Genomic DNA, 21777 nt, shown 5'->3' with positions numbered 1-21777 from the left:
TTAGCTCTATTTCCTGAGCTGGCTATTTCATTCTTCACCTCTTTTATTGAGTTCTTCATCTCCAGAATTTCTGTTTGGTTATTTTTTTTAAATTTTAATCTCTTTGGTTAAATGTTCATTTTATTCTTTTATTGTGTTTCTCAGTTAGTTAAACTGCCTTTGTGTGTTTTCTTGAATCTCGTTGAGTTTTTCTGAGAACTGCAATCTTGAATTCTCTGTCATTTCAGTCACATATTTCTATGTCCTTAAGTTCATTTTCTGGAGAGTTTTCATTTTTTTTCTGAGCTGCCTTGTTACCTTGGTTATTCATGGCAATTAGTGATTATTTCTCTTCCTGGGCATCTACAGGAGTGGCTTCTGCAGCAGGTTGATAGGAAGAGGTCTTTCTTTTCCTTTCCAGCAGGTGTTGCTGGAACATTTTATTTTCTCTCCTGCTGCAACCTTTCATTTTTTCTCACACTGTAGTGTTTAATTTTCTCTTGCACTGTTTCAGCTTCTCATGAATTCGTAGGTGGGCTTCTCCTCTGTGATCAGGTAGCCTGAGTCTCGGGGCAGCACCTCTGTGGGAGGATGTGGAGGATGATAGAGTTCTGAGTTTCTGAAATCCCAGTGCTGCCCCTGTAGCCTGATGCAGATCCTGTGTTTCTTAGTGCCTCTGGTTGCCCCCACAGGGATCCACCCAGAAAAGTCGGGGCGGGGTGGGCTGTAAGAGTCGGCTCGTGGGTTTGTGGCTCTGAGTAAAGGCGACTTCCAGCCCACAGCTCTCTCATCCCTACAGCTCTTTCCCTATCGCCAGAATTAGTCACGCTGTGTGTCTGCCCATTGCTCCCATTCTCAGGGCTGTACGTATTCTGTTCTTTAATCTGACATTGCTACTGTTTCTTGCAGAGAATGCTTCTCACATTGGTGGGCGAGGCAAGCTCTGGGAGGGTGGGTGCGGGGAGTCAGCCAGGCTCCGTGTCTTTGTTTGCTGTTTTCTGCCTAGCAGTGAGGGCATAAACCATAGTTCTCACCTTTCTATATTCAGTCTTTGCCCCGAGGTCCCTGCCCCGATTGCTGGGTTTTAACCTTATTATATGCTGATCCCTCAGGCAGGACTGGGCCACAGAAAGTGCACCTGCAGCCTGAATCCTTTCCTCTCCAGAAACTGCAGTGAGCTCCAGGCTGCATCCTGTGGCCCACGTCTCTGATTTTACTTGTTCCTTCCTCCCTTGTTCATCTGATTTGCCCACCTTCAGATGTTATAGTGTGCAGATCTTTCAGACGTACTTGTGTGTTGCATAGGGTTTCCTTTGTTGAATTATAGCTGTTCATTTTTTTAAATTAAAGTTTATTGGGGTGGCAGTGGGTAAATGGGATCAAATATATGGTGATGGAAGAAGAACTGACTCTGGGTGTTGAACACACAGTGTAATATTTAGATTATGTATTACAGAATTGTACACCTGAAACCTAGTTGTTCATTTTGTTGTAACTTCCAGGGGAGATTTCAAGGAGCACCCCTCATACTGGCATATTTCTGTCGTCACTGCCTTTTACATTTTGATCTTTGATTTATATTCACTTAATTTTTGAATATAGTTTGAAGCAGGGATCAAAGATCATTTTTTCCCATATGGATATGCATTTGAGTCATAGTACAAAAGACCACCATTTTCCCACTGAATTGCATTAACACTTTTGTTGTAAATCTTATGACTGTATATGTGTGAGTCTGTTTATAACCTCTATTTTGTTCCATTGTTCTGTTTTTTTCTCCTTTCATCAATGCTAAACTCTCTAAATTATTGTAGCTTTGTATTAAGTCTTGTCTTGCCTTTCATTTACATGTGCATTTTAGAATTATCTATCCAACTTTTAACTTTGGAATGCCCCAGAGTTTAGTCCTTGTTCCTCTTCTCTTGTATTCTAAATTCATTCATTAGATCTCTGGTTTTAAATACCATCTACTTGCCAGTGACTTCCAACTTTATGTCTCCTGTCCAGATGTAAGTCTTTTTATCTAGATTAGTATATCCAACTGTCTACTTAACATTTTGAACTTCACAGCCTGATCAACTTGACGACCAATCTCTACCACCTCCTCCCGTACAATTTTTCTAGTAACGTCTTTCTCTTCTTACTTAAAAGTAGGCCCCCAGCCTTCTGGTTGCTTGATCTAAAATCCTTGGAGTCATCCTTGTTTCTCCTCTTCTTTTATATTCCATATGTGATCCATGAGAAAATCTCATTGGTTTTACTTTAAAATATGTTCAGAACCTAACCAATTCTCATCATGTTCATTGCTGTCACTCTGGGATGAGTTCCCATCTCTCCTAAATCACTGCAGCAGTAGCCACTTTAGTGGTTCTTGCTTCCATCCTTGCCCTTAGATTCTATTCTTAACATAGCAGCCAGACTCATCCTTTTAAAACTTAATTTATGTCATTTTGCTTTTCTGTTTAAATTCTTCTACTAGATTAAAAGCCACAGTATTTACGGTTGCCAATGTGTTGTTTTATGGTATACCACTTGTTATATATAACCTGTTAACTGTCTGACCTAGTTCCCCTTTCTCACTCTACTCCAGAAATTTGGTCTCCTTCATGTCACTTTTTTATGCCAAACATGTCAATTCTTTTTGCCTGGAATACTCTACACTTTTGTGTACATGCCCTGTCCTTCAAGTTTTTTTGTTTTTATTATGTATCATATTCTCAATGACGTCTATCCTGACCACTCTATATAAAATTGCAACCTGCCACCCATCCCTAGCATATCCAATCCAGTTTGCCCAGCTCTATAATGTTTTTTACAAACATAAATCCTTTTGATATTGATGTGTGTGTGTGTGTAAAAATTATACAAGTGGACACTTTAGTCAACGTTGCTCAAGCAGTAGTTGGTTGTAATCAGAAGTGTCTGGATGCTGACGGTAACCACTTTGAGCACCTCTTGTAATTGCAGAAGTCAAACGTGACTTGTATTCATCTTTTGTTATCGGTATGTATTGAGTACTATAATTTTAATACAGTTTTCTTAAAATGTATATATACATATATATGTATACATGTATATATACATATAATTTAATGATTTGTTAACTTCATTGTTTATTATGCCTTTCCACTGATAGAATGTGAGCACTGCAAAGGCATGGATTTTTGTCTGATTTGTTTACCATTGTATCACAAACACCTAGGACAGTGCTTGGCACAGACTAGGCATTCAATAAATAGTTATCAAATGAATTGATTCTAGACATAGGCTTCTCTAACTACACTGTTAGTTAGGAATGTTGTCCCTTAGGGTTAACTTCTTTAGAATCTGTCTAAAGAAGGTAGAAAATTAAAATTTGTATTATTATTTTGTCTAGGTGACAAGGGTGACACCTGCTTCAACTGTATTGGAACCGGTATTTCAGGGCCCCCAGGTCAACCTGGTTTGCCAGGTATTCCAGGTCTTCCAGGTAAAACATCCTACCTCAGGACCACCTTTTAAAATATTTCTTGGCCAGCCTTTAGTGAGCTATTAGTTTTAGAATGATGCTAGTTTCTCATTCTATAGCTAGTCACTCATCAATAAATAATTAAATTTGAAATGCCTCTATCTGCTGTGAAATACATTATACTTTTCTTTCTAATACCTGAAGCTACCAGCATTTTCTATTGAAGCATTTTGACAATATTATTCCAGGAGAAATATTTTCCCTGTTTGCTATATGATGAGGAAAATAACTTAGAATTAGACTTCTTCCTTCCAGAAAATTGAGGGAAAATTTCATAATGCCTGGCCTCTTAGCGTATTTTCCAGTGGCAGAGCTTCTAGTCATTGGGGATATATTACATGTTGTCATTAAGGAATGGAGCTTCTACCGGAGTTTGGTAACCAACTGCCAGTATTTCCCTTTCTGTATACAACTTCTCCTTCCCTGTTTCCAATCAAAACCATATTTGATATCCATCAGACCCACCACAAGTCTTTTACTCAGCTACCTCTTGGGATATCAAAATATTACATTTTCTTGAAATCACACTCTATGTCTGTGTCAGGGTTGAGAACAGACCCCAGATCTGTTATCTTTCTGTCTAGTGTGTCTTTCAAGGAAACCAATTCATTTGACGCTTGGAAACATGTTTAGTAAATCTTATAGCTGCCATTGGAAGTTAATAATCTAGCCTTTTCCCTGCAGTCTAGTTCTCAAATATGGGAAAGCTTGTGTTGAAACCCAGATTGTTCTGTCCTACCTGCAAAGTTTCTGATTCAATAAATCTGAGGAGAGGGCCCAAGTATTAGCATTTCTAACTAGTACTCAGATGATACTGATGCAGCTTGTTCAGGGATCCACTTTGGGAATGACTGATTTTGTAATATTTTCTCTATTTTTTGAGTACCAAAGTTTTCTTATAAACCAAATTTTACGGAGTGACAAACCAAAGAAAGGACTGGTAAGGCTCTAGGAAAATTGTTTAAGTCTGAACAAAGAAAGATATGCAGACTTGGTCCTTATCGCCTTGTCATGTTGACAATGGGATAAAGGAGCCTGTGCCCCTCTGTGCATATACTTGGTAGCTGTGAGCTCTTGAGAGGCTTTGGGTTTGGAAATACTTAGAGACGCAATATTGTGTGTAACATGAAATGTTAGATTTACCTAAAAGAAAGGATGATTTCCTCATTTTGAGAGCATGAAATTGGAAAATAAAAATGTGAATTGTTAAATGGGATTTAATGGGGCTCTTACTTCCTGACTTGATGATTTTTACATGCTTTGTCACAAGCTCAAGCTCAAAGCTCATATTGTTTTATTTTATCTGCCTATCTATCTATCTATCTGGGATGTGTGTGTGTGTGTGTGTTAGGATCTCCTGGTTTCCCTGGACAGAAGGGTGAAAAAGGACACACTGGTGCAACTGGTCCCAAAGGATTAACAGTAAGTTTTGAGTATATTATAGAACAAAGGATGTAGAAGAAAGCCTTTTGCACTTTGATTTTCACCTGTGGATATATATATAAAAGAAATTTAGATTTTTTTAATTAAATTGTGATTTATTTCATTCCTTGACTCCCCCTGACTCTCATTGCTCACTTGATTCATAGCTTTGTATACTAAATATTACTGGGTGGGTTGATAGGATGAACTGGAGAGAGGAGAGTGTTAGAAAAAAAATTGATTTCTCTTTCTTTGTTTGCCCTCTCTCTCTTTTTCCTTTTCTTTCCTTTCATTTCCTTTTCCTTTGCCTTTCCCTTTCCCTTTCTTTTTTTCCCCCTTCAGGGCATACCAGGAGCTCCAGGTGCTCCAGGCTTTCCTGGACCTAAAGGTGAACCTGGCGACATCCTCACTTTTTCAGGAATGAAGGGTGACAAAGGGGAGTTGGGTTTTCCTGGAGCCCCAGGACTCCCTGGTTTACCTGGCACCCCTGGTCAAGATGGATTGGCAGGACTTCCTGGACGCAAAGGAGAACCTGTGAGTTGGTTTGATATTCTTGGTTTGGTGATGTCAAATTGTTACTTTGGGATGTTTCCTAGGATGTGAATAATGCTGAGATGAACACCCAATCGATGCTTAAAAGAACGTGATTGATATATAGCAATTATACATTGTTATTGACTATGTAGGTTTCTTTAGCACTCTTTTCTCAGTTGTTTTATAAATTGCTTCTCTTTAACCCATTACTATAGTGAGTAATATTGGCTATGAATAGCTGGGCAGGAGGTTAAGATGCTTATGGGTCAGTGGGAGGTTCCCCTTTTCTTACCCCAGATATGCTTGTCTGGGTTTATTTAGACATAAGGCAGAAGTCTAATTTGGTTTTTAAATATAGTATACTTACAGATTAGTGTGAGTAGATGGCCATGTTAAATGTGTCATGGAACCGAAAGATTGAACATACATGAACAGTATCTTTTTGTGTACAATACACAACCCTGGATCTTTAGGTGAGAAGTGATATATAAAATATAAGCTAGACTATATACTTCTTAACTTATGCTAGAATATAAGCTTAATGAAGGCAGAGGTTTTTTTGTCTATCTTTATTCTTTGTCTGTATCACCAGCACCTGGCACATGGTAGGAACTCAAAAAATACTTGTTGAACGAGTGAATAAGGGGAGTGATCACACATACCATCCCATAATAACACACAGCTTTTAAGAAGAGCTATTTATGGCTGTATCATTTCTCTAGTTGTATTCAGAAATACCAACCTACAGAGAGCTGTCATATCTGTATGTTTCTGTATTAAACTTTTCCCTTTACAGGGTGGAATTGCTTTTAAGGGTGAAAGAGGTCCCCCTGGAAACCCAGGTTTGCCAGGTCTCCCAGGGAATAGGGGTCCTATGGGCCCTATTGGTATTGGACCTCCAGGCGCAGTAGGTGAAAAAGGCATACAAGGTGTGGCAGGAAATCCAGGACAGCCAGGAATACCAGGTGCGTTTACTATGGTTGTTTTGGTTTTTATTTGGTGCTTAAAAACAGAAAGGTATTATCTTTGGCCATTCTTGGCTTCCCTTCATGAGAGAATTGTTTCCCTGGGCATTTATATTTGGGTTTTTCAGCTCTCCTTAGCAAGGGAACACAACATGTGTGTGTTTTTAAGGGGTGGGGTTTCTCTTTAATTCAATTTTTTTCTGAATATCTTCATTGTTGTTGTTTTGAAGTATGTGATACATAATGATTCATTAAACAAATAATTATATCGGAAACACACATGTAACTGCCACACACATCAAGAAACAGAACATTGCCAGCATCCTAGAAACCCCCATCCTCCTCCTTGCTCTTTCCTGATCATAATCCCATTCCATTTCTCCAAGAGCAACCACTGTCCTGACTTTTGCATAATTTCCTTTCCCTTACCTTACCCCCTAGTGTTATCACTGAGATAAACATTCCTAAACAAAGTACTTTAATTAAGCTTCTTTTTGAACTTCATATTAATGCAATCACAATGTAAATATTCTTTATGTTAACTTTGCGTATAGCTATAGTATATTCATTTTCATTGCTATTTAGTATCCCAATGTGTGTGTGTGTGTGTGTGTATCACAGTTGATTTATCCATTCTATTGCTAATGGACAATTGGGTATTTTATAGTTCAGACCTATTATGAATAATGCTTTTATGTACATTCATATATATATACATATATATATGATATATATATATATATAGATATATATATGTATATATGTATATATATATATACATATATATATATATATATATATATATATATATATATATCTCCTGGTGTGCATGTGCACACACATCTCTGGGTCAAGGATCAGCAAACTACAGTCCATGGATTAAAACTAGCTCACCACTTGTTGTCATAAATGAAAGTTTCATTTGAACACATCCACTCTCATTCACTATTGTCTGTGGTTGCTTTTGCACTATAACCAGAGTTGAGTAGTTGTGAGAGAGACCATATGGCCCACAAGACCTATAGTATTTACTGTCTGGTCCTTTACAGAAAAAAATTTCCCAGTCTTTGGCCTAGGTTATAGATTTATAATTAGCATTTTCAAGGCATAGAATAAATGCATCTTAAGCTTTACTAGATAATTCCAAACTATGTCAAGAGCAATTGTTCTAATTTATGCTCCCACCAGTAGTATTGGAGACTTCTTATTGCTCTGCATCCTCATAAACATTTTGTATTATCAGATTTTTATATTTTTGCCAATCTGTTGAGTGTGATACATCTCATGGCGTTTTATTTTGCATTTCTCTGATTACATTAGAGTTTAGTATCTTTGTATGTTTATTGACCATTTGAATTTCCTTTTATGAAATGCCTATTCAAGTGTTTTGAACATTTCTTTCTATTGTATTGTTTCTTTTTCTTATTTATTTAAAGGAGGATATGTATGTTACACACATATATACATTATATATATTCTGTGCACTAGTTCTTTGTTAGCTATTTATTTTGCAAAATGTTCTCTCCCTATGGCTTGCCATTTCACTCTCTGTATGGTGTCTTTAATGAACAAATCAGTTTGAATGTAGTCAGATTTATCATTCTTTTCTGTCATGGTTTGTGCTTTTTTTTGTCATATTTAAGAAATTCTTCTTTGTCCTGAGCCTATTTCAAGAAGTGGGTGTGCTTAGACTTTGCACACATAAAGCCTTAAGGTACCATTAGTTTACCAAAAATAAGTATTTTCCTTATTTGCTACAGTTTGAGATTTTTAGATTCTTTTGACCTACATTTAAAAATATTTTTTTATAAATCCATCTTTAATCAAAGAAGCTCTTAAAGCTATCATCTACTTTTTCTTTTTGAAATTTTGTCCTCTGGTATCTTCCTTCAATATATAATATGGGATTGTTTTTCTTGTTAATTTGTGTTAGTTTGTGTTTTAAAAAGATTATTCTTTTTTGTTTGTTTGTTTTTAATTAAAAGAGATCTTTAGTCAAGTGAACACATATTCACTATCGATTCCCTTTTGTTGTTAGGTCCTAAAGGTGATCCAGGTCAGACCATAACCCAGCCGGGCAAGCCTGGCCTACCCGGTATCCCTGGGAGAGACGGTGAAGTAGGTTTTCCAGGTATGCAAGGAATTTATTTGACCATGTCTTCAACACTTACTGACTTCTTTCTTTGAAAGTTTCTCTTTCAAAAAACTATTGCTTCTTCTTAGGTGATCCTGGTCTCCCAGGCCACCCAGGCTTGCCAGGAATGCCAGGTAGCAAAGGAGAACCAGGTATCCCTGGAATCGGGCTTCCTGGACCACCTGGTCCCAAAGGTAGGTAGGGCTGGACAGCAGGCAGCTATGTCACCTGGTTAGTATGACATTATTCTTTGGTATAGTGCACTCAACAAATTTTCTATGTGCTGTAAAAAAATGTACATGAAAAGTCACAGCATGCATGCACTATAATTTCATTGTCTTTATCTAAAATAGTCCAGACAAGAAAGTATCTAAATTATAGATAATGCAAAAATGATATATAAGCTTTAAAAATCACAGTAATTATTGTCTTTTGTGTTCACTGTTGTATTTTCTGGGCTTAGAACAGTTCCTGGAACATAATAAACACTCAATAGATATCTGTTAAATGACTGGATTGTATTAAACAGATTTATTGCACACATGTATTCAAATAAAGTTTTATCCTAAGTCATATTCTCTTGATTTACTGAAATTTTTAAATGTCGTTGCTTCAGTTCTGCTTTATTTCTCACAAAATTTATTCTCATGAATGGCAAAGTGTGCATTGGTGTGAGAATAGTGTTAAACATGTCCTTACTCATTTATACTAAATGACTTCTAAAAAGTCAGATTTGATTTTATGTGTACAAAGTGTGATCAAACAATACAGTGAATGTTTAAATTAAAAAAAAATATATTACAGTGAAAGACACATTGCCATTAATCCCCCCTGAAAATACTCCCCCTTGCTTCAAACACACTTATCACATCGTTCTTACCATTTTCTGAAGCAGTTCTGGAAGTCCTCTTTCATGAGTGTCTTTAGTTGTGCTGTTGTGGCTGCCTTGATGTGCTGAATCATTTTGACTTTGGGGAAGAGACAGAAGTTGCATGGTGCCAGATCCGGTGAATAAGGTGGATGAGGACACATGGTAATGTTTTTATTTGACAGAAATTGCCATACCAGAAGTGATGTGTGACACGGAGTGTTGTCATGATGGAGGATGAAACCATTTGCCCATTTCATGTTAATGCGTTGTTCGTGATCCATGATTTATGGCACACTTTAAAACACACCTACTCTCAACCGTAGCTCACACCTGACTGATTGCACCGAACAAGTTAAAACTTGTCAGACACTCACACACTGTTACTAAGGTTCGTCGCGCCGCTTACCCTGTTGAAGATTCCTGCCTTTCCGTTGGATGGCACTCAGCAGCAGCATTCACTGTAGCTTTTGATCACGCCTCGTACTCATATATAGTATGTGTGTAATATCTGCAGTTGTTTTCAGCTAATTTCCAGAATTATATGGTAGGCCTTTTATTATATTATATCTAGATGTAAGCAGAAGAAAAGATTTTCTGTTCTTGTGTGAGATTCATTCCATATGTTCAGTTTTATCTCTCAGTAATAGCTCTCATTTTCCTTTAGAAGAGCATATCTTCCACACACATTAGCCCTATATGAAAATGATAGGACCATAAGATGATTGAGAGGGTATATCAAGTATCTGTAATGCTCGATCCTAACGAGTCATCTAAAATATCATTGTGGCTTTAACATCTTACTGTAGTCACTAAGCATAATTGGATAGAGTGAAAATGTGGGTTTGGGAGTTTGGGTATCTTTCTTAAAGTGTCTTCTATTTGGAGATTTAAAACTAACTTTTCATTTTACAGGTTTTCCTGGAATTCCAGGACCTCCAGGAGCACCTGGGACACCTGGAAGAATGGGTCTAGACGGCCCTCCTGGGCCACCAGGCATTCCAGGACTGAAGGTCTGAAACACTTTAATTTATCCTGTTCCCCTTTCCTATTTCCCCTACCTTCCTTAGCCCTAGCTCTCTATTTTGACTTAGACATCATTCAAAGTCTTCGCTGTATAAATAAACCTTAACTGATTATATTTTCATTTAAAAATATTTAACACAAAGCAATCTTTAGTGGTTTCTGAATCCATTTTAGAGTGGCCAATTATTTGATGAGAGAGGTTATAGATGAAAGAATGCAGTCATGGGCTCCTCCTGTGCCTCTCAGTAATATCACCATCCCATTTAATCTCTGTCCATGCCTGTGTGTGATGATTGGTTGAAATGGTGTTGAAAATCATGTCAAGAGCTTCCCATTCTGTCCCTCTGTCCCCATTCCATCCCAAATACATTGCAAATCACTGCTATTAACTCAATAATAATAATAATAATAATAATAATAATAATAGAACCTTCAGCAAACTGCTGTTGTATATTATCCTGACTGTCCCTGTGTTTTCTTTGTGTTTAATTAATTGAAACTTCTTGTGTTTTCATCATTACTACTTTTTTTTCAATGGGAAGAACAATTGACCATTACTCCAGCTGTCATGAGAAACCACTTGTTTATTAATTAATTGTTTTTATTTTATTATGAACCTTTTCAAATTAAGACAAACGTAAAAGGAACAATACAATGAACTGTCACATAGCCATCACTCAGATTGCAAATTATCAAGATTTTATCATATTTGCTTCATCTATTTCTTTTCTCTTTGCTGAAGTATTTTAACCCAAATCTCAAAATTGTGTCAATTCACCTATAAATACTTAAGTATTCTTCTCTAAGTGTACATTATGTACAAAAACCACCGTGTCATTACCATACTTAGTCAAATTAAAAATAATCATCTAATACTTAGTCTATAATTACATTTCCTCACTGTGTTCTTTGATCGCCTGATCTCTCAGTTATCTTTCTTGTCCTGAAACCAGTCCAAATCATTTAATTTGTTTTACTAAGCCCAGTTTCCCATCCTTCCAGATGTTCTTTCCAACATACCAATTACTTTTCTTTTAATTACCCTACTCCTTAACCCATGGAGGAAAAATATTACCTTGTACTTTCTGCTTTAAATACTCTATGGTAAACAATCAATACTAAGAAGAGTTTTGCTGTGTTTTGTCATGTGTATGCTCAAGGGAGAACCAGGATTTGGGCTACCTGGGCCACCTGGGCCTCCAGGACTCCCAGGTTTCAAAGGAACACTTGGTCCAAAAGGAGATCGAGGTTTCCCAGGACCTCCAGGTCTTCCAGGACGCACTGGCTTGGATGGGCTACCTGGACCAAAAGGTATGGAGGCTGCTGCTACTTCTCAGTTTGCTTTTAACTTTTATAGATAGTGAAACTGTTGGGAAAGTTTATGGGTGGTAAATCCAATTAACTGGAAAGTCAGTGCTGCCACTCTGTCACTGCTTTTTTTTTTTCATTGTTCATTGATATTTTTTGTTTTATTTCATTGAATAGATAATGCAATCATATATGTGTAAAAGTAACACTGAGACGTCTTTCCTTTACTACATCTCCATCCACTCTGTTCCTCCCCATCCCATATGTAGTCATTTTTAGTTACTTATTTATCCTTCTAGTGTTCCTTCATACAAATGCAAGCCAATTTAGTATATTAGTATATATATATACATACATTAGTATATATATACACACATTAGTATATATATACACACACACATATATATATATATACACACATTTACTTTTCTCAAAAGGTAGTACACTACCTTTTGACATTTTGCATTTTACCATATTTCACTTAAATTATATTCTAGAGATCATTCCATATCAGTACATAGAGACCTTGATTTTTTAAGAATAGCTGACTAATGTTGAATTGCTTGGGTATACCATAGTTTTGTTTTGTTGTTTTGTTTTACCAGCTGTTAGTTGCTAGATTGGGTTTTTTGATACTTTTTTCTTATTGGAAATAATACCACAGTGAATAACCTTATATACATGTTATTTCATATGGGCACAGGTTTAATAGAGTAGTAAATAGGAATTTTCTTAATTGAAGGGCAAATGCATCTCTAGATATTGTTGTATACCTCTCTATCTGCACCATTTTACACTCCCAGCAGCAATGTGTGAGTGTGCTTAATTCTGCACAACGTTGATAAGTATGTTAACAAACTCTTGGATTTTTGATGGAACTAAGTAGGTATCTCAGTATAGTTTTTTTAAACACTTTATTTTCAAATTGAACATTTTCGAATACACAGAAAAATTGAAAGAATTGTACAGTGAAAATCCATATAATCCACCACCTAGATTCGACAATTAACATTATCTCTTTGCCAACATTTTATTTTTTTTAAATTTCATATATACAGAATGTAGAAAGCATTTTACAGTGACTACTATATACCCATCGTTGATATTCTGTCAACATTTTCCTATGCATGATTTGTCACATATCTATACATCCCTTTCTCCATCCATTGATTTATTTTTTGATGCATTTCAAAGTAAATTGAGACAATGGTATACTTCTTCCTAAATACCGAAGCATGCAGATCATAACTACATTTCAATTGTTGTTCTTTCTCTTTTAATATAAAATATTAAATGAGATGCACACACCTTAACAGTATATATGCTGGATTTTGACAAATGCATACACCTGTGCAACCAAACCCCTATCAAGATATAATCCCAGAAATTTCCCTTTTGCTCCTTTCCTCAGTTCCTACCGCAACATCCACCACAGTGGCAACAATACCGTAATGATTTTTTTTTCATCATAAATTAATTCTGCCTGTACAAGAACTCCATATGGAATCATACAGTATGTATTTTCTCTGTAAGGCTTCTTTCACTCAGAATATTGATTTTGAGATCCATTCATGTTGTGTTTATCAGTAGTTCTTTACTTTTTGTTATTAAGTATTTTATTTATAAATATATCAAAGTTTCTTTATTCATTTTCTGTTGATGGACACCAGACTGTGTCAAGTTTTTGGCTATTGTGAGTAAAAGCAGTGAAGAATATTCTTTTACAAGTCTTTTTGTGGATATGTGCTTTCATTTTACTTGGGTAAACTACTAAGAGTAGAATTGTTGGGTCATAAGATAGGTGTATGCTAGCTGTAAATGAAACTACTAAACCTTTTCTCAAAGTGGTTGTGGCATTTTAAACTTGCACCAATACGGTATGAACGTTTCAATTGTTCCACATTTTTTCCAATATTTGGTGTTATCATTCTTTTCATTTTTGAATTTTGGTAGATGTGTTGGTAATATATTTTAGTTTTATTATATTTTACTTTGTATTAAATTTACTGGGGTGATATTGATTAATAAAATTCTATAGTCTTGAAGTAGTGTACAATTCTATAATGCATCATCTATATATTGTATTTTGTGTTCACCACCCAAAGTTAAATCTCCTTCCATCACCATATATTTGACCTCCTTTACCGTTTTCCATCTCCGCTTCCCTCACTCCTCTTTCCCTCTGGTAACCACAAACTGTTGTCTGGGTCTATGAGTTTTTGTCTTGTTTGTTGCTTTCACTTTTATATCCCACATGTGAGTGAAATCATGTGGTTCTTGACTTTTTCTGTCTGACTTATTTTGCTTAGCATGATAATCTCAAAATCCATCCATATTGTTGCAAATCGCAGCATTTCATCTTTTCTTATTTCCATTATATATATATATGTACCACATCTTCTTTATCCAATCATCTATTGAAGGACACTTCAGTTGTTTCCATATCTTGGCCACCGTAAATAAAGCTGCAATGAACATAGAGGTACATATATCTTTACAGGTAAATGTTTTCAGATTTTTGGGGTCGATAACCAGAAGAGGGATTACTGGGTCAAATGGTAATTCTTTTCTGAGTTTTTTGAGGAATCTCCATACTGTTTTTCCATAGTGGCTGTACTAATTTATATTCCTACCAGCATTCTATGAGGTTTCCTCTTTCTCCACAGCCTCTCCAACACTTGTCATTACTCATCTTGTTGATAATAGCCATTCTAACAGGTGTGAGGTGGAAACTCACGTTGTTGATTTGCACTTCCCTAATACCTAGTGAAGTTGAGCATTTTTTCATATATCTTTTGGCCATTTGTATATTCTCGGGAGAGGTGTCCGTTTGGGTCCTTTGCCATTTTTTAATGTGATCATTTGTTTTGTTGTTGTTGAGCTGTATGAGTTCTTTATATATTTTGTATAGTAGAAGCCCTTCATCCGATGTTTTTCGTGAATATATTCTCCTATTCGGTTGGTTGCCTCTTTGTTTTGTTGATGGTTTCTTTTGCTGTGCAGAAGCTTTATACTTTGACATAGGCCCAACCGTTTATTTTTGCTTTTACTTCCCTTGCTTTTGAGATCAAATTCATAAATTCTCTCTAAGACCGTGGTCCCTAAATATAGTACCTGTGTTTTCTTCCATGCCAGCAAAAACTCATAGACACAGATAACAATTTAGTGGTTACCAGAGGTAAGGGGCAAGGTGGGAAAGAAGAAGAGGGTCAATTATATGGTGACAGAATATTTGACTTTGGGTGGTGAACACACAATGCAATATATAGATGGTGTATTATAGTGTTGTATGCTTAAAACCTACATAATTTTATTAACCAGTGTCCCCAAAAAAATTTTATTTAAAAAAGAGAAAGGGACATATAACCAAAAAAGAAAAAAGACAAGAGACACATTACCAATATTAGCAAGGAAAGATTGTTACATACCCTACAGACATTAAAGGAATAACAGGGGAGTATGGTAAACAACTGTATGCCCGCAAATTTGACAACTTAGGTGAAGTGTATGAATTTCTTGGAAGTACAAACTACTGAAGCTCACTGAGAAGAAATAGATAATCCAGATTTTTATTAAAGAAACTGAGTTTGTAGTTAAAATCCTACCAACAAAGAAAACTACAGGTCCAGCTGGCATCACTCATAAATTCTAACAAACATTTAAAGAAACAATAACACCTGTCCCACGTTATTTCTTTCCCAAAATAGAAGTGGATGGATTTCTTTCCAATCATTTTATGAGACCAGCACTACCCTAATATCAAAACCAGGTAAAGACATTATAAGGGGAAAAAAAGCTATAAACCAATTTCTCTAATAAAAATGGATGTAAAAATCCTCAAGAAAATATTAGCAAATCAAACCCAACAATATGTAAAAAGGATTACGCAACACAACCAAGTAAAGTTCATTCTTAGAATTCAAGGCTGATTTTGAAAATCAATGTGATTCGCTTTGTCAATCTAAAGAAGAAAAGTTATATTATCATCTCAACTGATGCTGAAAATTATTTGACAAAATTCAACATCTATTCTGAAAAAGTACTCTCAGAAAATTAAGAATGAAAAGAAACTGATAGTATGATAAAGGACATTTACAAAAAACTTGATCCAATATATTTAGTGGTAAAAAACTAATTACTTTTCCCCAAAGATATGGAACGGCATAACCATGTCTTTTCTTTCCAATTTTTTTCAGTATTGTACTGGTAAACCAATAAAGCAATGAAATGCTGTAAGGTAAAAAAAAAAGAAATAAAAGGCATACAGATTATAAAGGCAGAAATAAAAACTGTCTCAATTCATAGGTGACATGATTTTCTACATCGAAAATCTTAAGAAATCTACAAAAAAGCTCCTAGAAATAAGAAGTGAATTTAGTCGAGTCACAGGATACAAGGCAAATATACCAAAAAAAAAATATTTCTATATACTGCACCAACAACTAGAAATGAAAATTAAACAAAAACAGCATTTAAAATAGCATCAGATAATGTGAAGTACTTAGGTATAGTTGTAAAAAAATATGAGCAGGATCTGTATGTGCAAACCTATAAAACACTTATGACAGAAATCAAAGATCCAAATAAATGGGAAGATATTTTGTGTTCATGAATTGGAAGACTCAATATTGTTAAGGTATCAATTTTTTTCTAAATTGATCCATAGATTGAACATATTCTCAAGCAAAACTGAGCAGTAGTTTCTGATTCTCAAATTTATTTGTTAAAGCAAACGACCTGGAGTAGCCAAAACAATTTGAGAAAGAAGTACAGAGTTGGAGAATTCATAGTGCTTAATTTCAAAACTTAATATAAAGCCACAATAATTAAGACAGTGTGGTATATGTGAAATTACAGACATAATAGATCAATGGAACATAACAGGTAGTCCAAAAATAGACCTACACAATTTGATTTTGACAAAATTGCAAAGGCAATTTCAACAGAAAAATAAGCATTTTCAATGAAAGGTGCTAAATCGATTGGACATCCATATGCAAAGCGAAACAAAAAAGATAAACCTCAATCCATACTTTATACCTTGTAAAATATTAATTCAAAATGGATCATAGACCTGAACATAAGACCTCAAATGATAAAGCTTTTGGAACAGGGGTAGGCAAACATTTTCTATAAAGGGCCAGATAGTTAATATTTTAGTCTTTGTGGACCACTTATGGTTTCTGTCACATGATCTTTTTTTTTACATCCTTTAAAAGCGTAGAAACCATTCTTAGCTCACAGGCAGTTCAAAAATAGGCCTATAGGCCAAATTTAGCCCATGGGCAGTACTTCATTGTCCCTCACTTTAGACAAAAACATAGGAGGAAATCTTTGTGATTATAGATTAATCAAAGAGTTGTTAGATACAACACCAAAAGAACAATCCATAAAAGGAAAAAAAAACTGATAAAGTGCACTTCATTAAAATGAAATGTACTTTTGGGGCAGACGGGTGGCTCAGTTGGTTAGAGCGCTGCGTTCTGGGCAACGGGGCTGCCAGTTGAATTCCCACATGGGCCAGTGAGCTGCGCCCTACACAACTAGAATGAAGTCAATGAGCTGCCACTCAGCTCCCAGGTGGCCAGATGCCGGTTGGACTCCCGCAAGAGAAGGTGGGCTGTGCTCCCTGCAACTAAGATTGAACACTACACCTTGAGCTGAGCTGACACTGAGCTCCCAGATGGCTCAGTTGGTTGGAGCGCAGGCTCTCAACCGTAAGGTTGCCGGTTCGATTCCTCGACTCCCACGAGGGATGGTGGGCTGCACCCCTTGCAACTAACAATGGAAACTGGACCTGGAGCTGAGCTGCGCCCTCCACAACTAAGATTGAAATTGAAAGGACAACAGCTTGACTTAGAAAAGTCCCGGAAGTACACACTGTCCCCCAATTAAATCCTGTTCCCATTCCCCAATAAAATCTTTTAAAACAAATGAAATGTACTTTTGTATCATTTATCTGACAAAGAACTTATAACCAGTAATTGTAAAGAACTCTCAAAAGTCAATAATAAGGAAACAACCAAATTTAAAGAATACAATAGGAAATACAGGCAAAAGATTTGAACAGATACTTCACCAAAAAAGATATTTGAATGGCTAATAAGCATATATAACGAGTCTCAATATAAGTAGTCATCTAGTAAATGTGAGTTAAAAGTACAATGCGATAGTACTTCCTAACCTACTAGAATAGATTTCAAAAAAAGAAGGAAAATTGGCAATACTAAGTGCTGCCAAGGATGCAGAATAACTACAATTCTCATACATTGCTAGTTAGAATGCAAAATGATGCAGCCACTTTAAAAAACAGGTTGGCAATTTCATACAGAGTTAAATATAGCCTTACCATGTAACCTAGCAATCAAACTCCTAGCTATTTATCCAAGAAAAATGTGAATCTTCACACAAAAACATGTAGATCAATGTTCATAGTAGCTTTATTCATAATCAGCAAGAGTTGAAAACTGCCCAGATGTCCTTCAACTGGTGAACAGTTGAACAAATCATAGCATATTCTCATTATGGTATACTAGCAAACAATAAAAAGTAGCAAACTACTAATACATACAACAACATGGATGATTCTCAATGCATTATGTTAAGCAAAAGAAAATATACTCCGAAGGCTACATACTGGATGATTGTATGTATATGACATTCTAGAAAAGGAAAAACTACAAGACATAAAATAGATCATCAGTTGCCAGGAAATTGGGGTGTGGGGAGGAGTTCACTAGAACCGGGCACAGGTAGCCTTTTGGGTTAATGGAACTATATCTATCTTCTATATCTTGATTTTGGTGGTGATTATATGACTGTAAATGCTTGTGAAAACTCATCAAAGTGTACATTTAAAAAGCTGAATTGTAGTATATGTACAATTTTAAAACGTAAGAGGGACAGACAGAAGATAGAGGGACAATGAAGTTTCCAAGGTCAAATAGTTGTTTTACTGAAGATGGGAGAGGCTTGAACATGTTTATAGGCCATAGGCCCAAGTTAGTAAATAGAAAGATGTTAAAAATTACCTTAAATAAAGGTAATTTGAAAATATATTTTAAACCCACAATAGATATTAGATATTTGCCCAAGATGACTTACAAGTAAAAGAAATGTGTGGTTTGTATTCTTTTGTACTATTTTGTGGGGTTGATTTAAGTACTGAAGTTGAGTGCTTAGCCTAAGTTAAATTATAAATCTGTAACTTAATGGATTCCCCCTCATTTGCTCAGGGTACTTGTGTGTACTTTTCTTGTTCAATGAATGGATAGCTTTTAAAGATCCCTGTACCTTTTAAAGATGATGTACCTTTTCACATGGGTATTGTTGTTCCTAATGACTAGTGAGTCTGCTATTGTTTTTTTTTTTTTTTTGATGAAGTCCAATTTATCTATTTTTTTTACTTAAATTTATTGGGGTGACAATTGTTATTAAAATTACATAGATTTCAGGTGTGCAATTCTATATCACATCATCTATAAATTACATTGTGTGTTCACCACCCAGAGTCAGTTCTCCTTCCATCACCGTATATCTGATCACCCTTACCCTCATCTCCCACCCCCCAACCCCCTTACCCTCTGGTAACCGCTAAATTACGTTCCCCAGATTAATTTTCAAACCCCGTGGCCATCCTGTGGTCACCGACTGCCCTTCAATCCCTTCACCCGTCCCCGCCCCCCGCCCATCTAGCAATCCTCAGTTTTTCCTCTTTGTCTCCAACACTGTTTCTGGTTAGTTCATTCACTTATTCTTTTCTTTAGATTGTATTGTTTTTAATATTTAAACTGTATTTATTTCTGAAAGGTGATGTTGGGCCAAATGGACAACCTGGGTCAATGGGACCTCCTGGGCTTCCAGGAATAGGTGTTCAGGGACCACCAGGGCCACCAGGGATTCCTGGACCAATAGGTCAACCTGGTAAGATTGGAGTAAATGTACATTTTGTAGCACTCATTATGTAGTGGTTGTTCAGCTTATCAATAAAATGTCACCTATGCCTTCCAGAAAATAGATTTAAGAGGTAACGTGTACTTGTATAATTTTGTAAAAGTGAAAAAGTACATGTCACAGCATAAGAGCTACTTTAATTCCTGGTATTCCTCTCCCTGTTCATTTAAAATTGATCTATTAACAATAATGCAATTTAATAATTGCAGTATATTGCCACGGCATATAAAAGTTGAGCCGGTTAGTCATCGTCTTGGAATCACAGACTTAAGAACTTCTAGTGCTGATCATTTCAGACCTGAGTAGCTGTATAGCATTAATACGCCTTTGCCTCTGGAACCACTTTAACATTTCTTAGCACATGAGAACTAAAGTTAACATTCTGTTAAAAATATATGTCGGACAATTAAGTTCGTGAACTCATCCTAGAAAAAGTGCTACGTACATCACTGCTGAATATCACTATGGTCACCTTTGAAGTACTCCCCTTGGGAAGCTATGCACAGATGCCAGCACCTAGTGAACACTTCAAAGCAATTTTGGAACTCTTTTTCTGGAACGGCCACCAGACCCTCGATGTCCTAAATGTCATCAAAATGTCTTCCTTTCAATATTCCCTTTATCTTTGGGTAAAGAAAGAAGTCATTGGGGGCCAGATCAGGTGAGTAGGGAGGGTGTTCCAATACCGTTATTTGTTTACTGGCTAAAACCTCCCTCACAGAAAGTGCTTTGTGAGCTGGTGCAGTGTCGTGATGCAAAAGCCATGAATTGTTGGCGAAAAGTTCACGTCGTTTTCGTCTAACTTTTTCATGCAGCCTTTCCAGCACTTCCAAATAGTAAACTTGGTTAACTGTTTGTCCAGTTGGTACAAATTCATAATGAATAATCCCTCTGATATCAAAAAAGTTTAGCAACATCGTTGCAACACATTTGCGAACTTAATTGCCAGACCTCGTATTTTAGGCATTCTCATTTCCTTTTTAATAAATTGACTTGAATTTTCTCCTCTTTTGTCCCTAAATCAGCAATCACTTTACAACTCATAAGCATGCTAAAAATTTTTATGTGGTTATGCAAAAACTTTTGTCAACTTGTAACCTAATAGAGAATCATATGGTTCCTCTACGGTATGTCTGTGTGAGAGTTTGTGTGAGAGTTTGCTTATTTGAGTTTGTGGATTCTGAGCCATCTGGTGATATGAAATTCTTTGTATCTTAATCTAGGCAGGAACAATCAGGGCCACTCTTGGGCCAGCATTATGTTATTGCAAAGCACTGTAATAATTCATAAAATTAAAACACATACGGAACATTTAATCAGTCTTTAGTTTGCTTTAATACATCAGATGACTTAAACGCACTTCAGATGTACATACATTGACTTTGAACAACGAAAATATATTTTCTGACCTTAAATGGCAGTAGGTATATTGTTAGTAATTATGCTAAAAATCTAGAAACACCAGTTAATAATGTAAAATGCCTGGAAAGTAAACATTACTTTTGTTTATGTCCTGTTTTAAAAATGTATTTTATGGCGTATTGTACCGTTTGTATGGCCCCTAACACGTAACTACTGATTTAAAAATAAGAAAAGTTAGTGTTGCTTTGAAGCAAGTTGTTGAAAAGTACCTGCTTCAACACTCATTTAAAAAAATAAAATTCTAACTAGCATAGCAGAGGGATCTTGAGAAAAAACAATTAATTTTTAGGTTTGTCCATTATAGCTTTGGTCTGCTGTTCCACAAAGATGGCTAAAATGAATTTATCATTTCTGTTGTGTTTTATCATTTCTTTTCTTTCCCAGAATTGCATGAGGTTTTGGAAGTATTTTGAATTCTTAAATCACAGCTGAACAAGAATAAAGAGAGACCACTGTTAATACCAGTCTGAGCAAAATAAAATTACATTTATTTGTGCTTTATGCTCTTTTAAATTTAGATAATACTATGCAATATTTTAATCATTTAATGTTCTCTCTCTTTTTAACTGATAGATATGTAGGTATATTGATTTATAAAGTTTAGATAGGATACACGGGGACAGGTAATGGTGCTGAATTTAATCTCATCTCTTCTGTG

At 35.8% G+C, this 21777-nt stretch overlaps 1 protein-coding gene across 6 annotated transcripts in view; it reads left to right on the top strand.

Annotated features, from left to right (window-relative positions):
• Window positions 1-21777, top strand: part of COL4A5 (collagen type IV alpha 5 chain) — a 370566-nt gene that overhangs the window by 198747 nt on the left and 150042 nt on the right. For all 6 annotated transcript variants that reach the window (XM_033112875.1, XM_033112869.1, XM_033112893.1 and 3 more), the window contains 9 exons: window positions 3356-3448; window positions 4839-4909; window positions 5252-5443; window positions 6240-6408; window positions 8447-8539; window positions 8632-8736; window positions 10326-10423; window positions 11597-11747; window positions 19554-19667. In XM_033112875.1, the coding sequence (XP_032968766.1) occupies window positions 3356-3448; window positions 4839-4909; window positions 5252-5443; window positions 6240-6408; window positions 8447-8539; window positions 8632-8736; window positions 10326-10423; window positions 11597-11747; window positions 19554-19667 (1086 nt within the window). The remainder of the gene's footprint in view (window positions 1-3355; window positions 3449-4838; window positions 4910-5251; window positions 5444-6239; window positions 6409-8446; window positions 8540-8631; window positions 8737-10325; window positions 10424-11596; window positions 11748-19553; window positions 19668-21777) is intronic.

Source organism: Rhinolophus ferrumequinum, chromosome X (genome assembly GCF_004115265.2).
Source record: "Rhinolophus ferrumequinum isolate MPI-CBG mRhiFer1 chromosome X, mRhiFer1_v1.p, whole genome shotgun sequence".
Taxonomy (NCBI): Eukaryota; Metazoa; Chordata; class Mammalia; order Chiroptera; family Rhinolophidae; genus Rhinolophus; species Rhinolophus ferrumequinum.
This window is presented reverse-complemented; position numbering and strand designations above follow the sequence as displayed.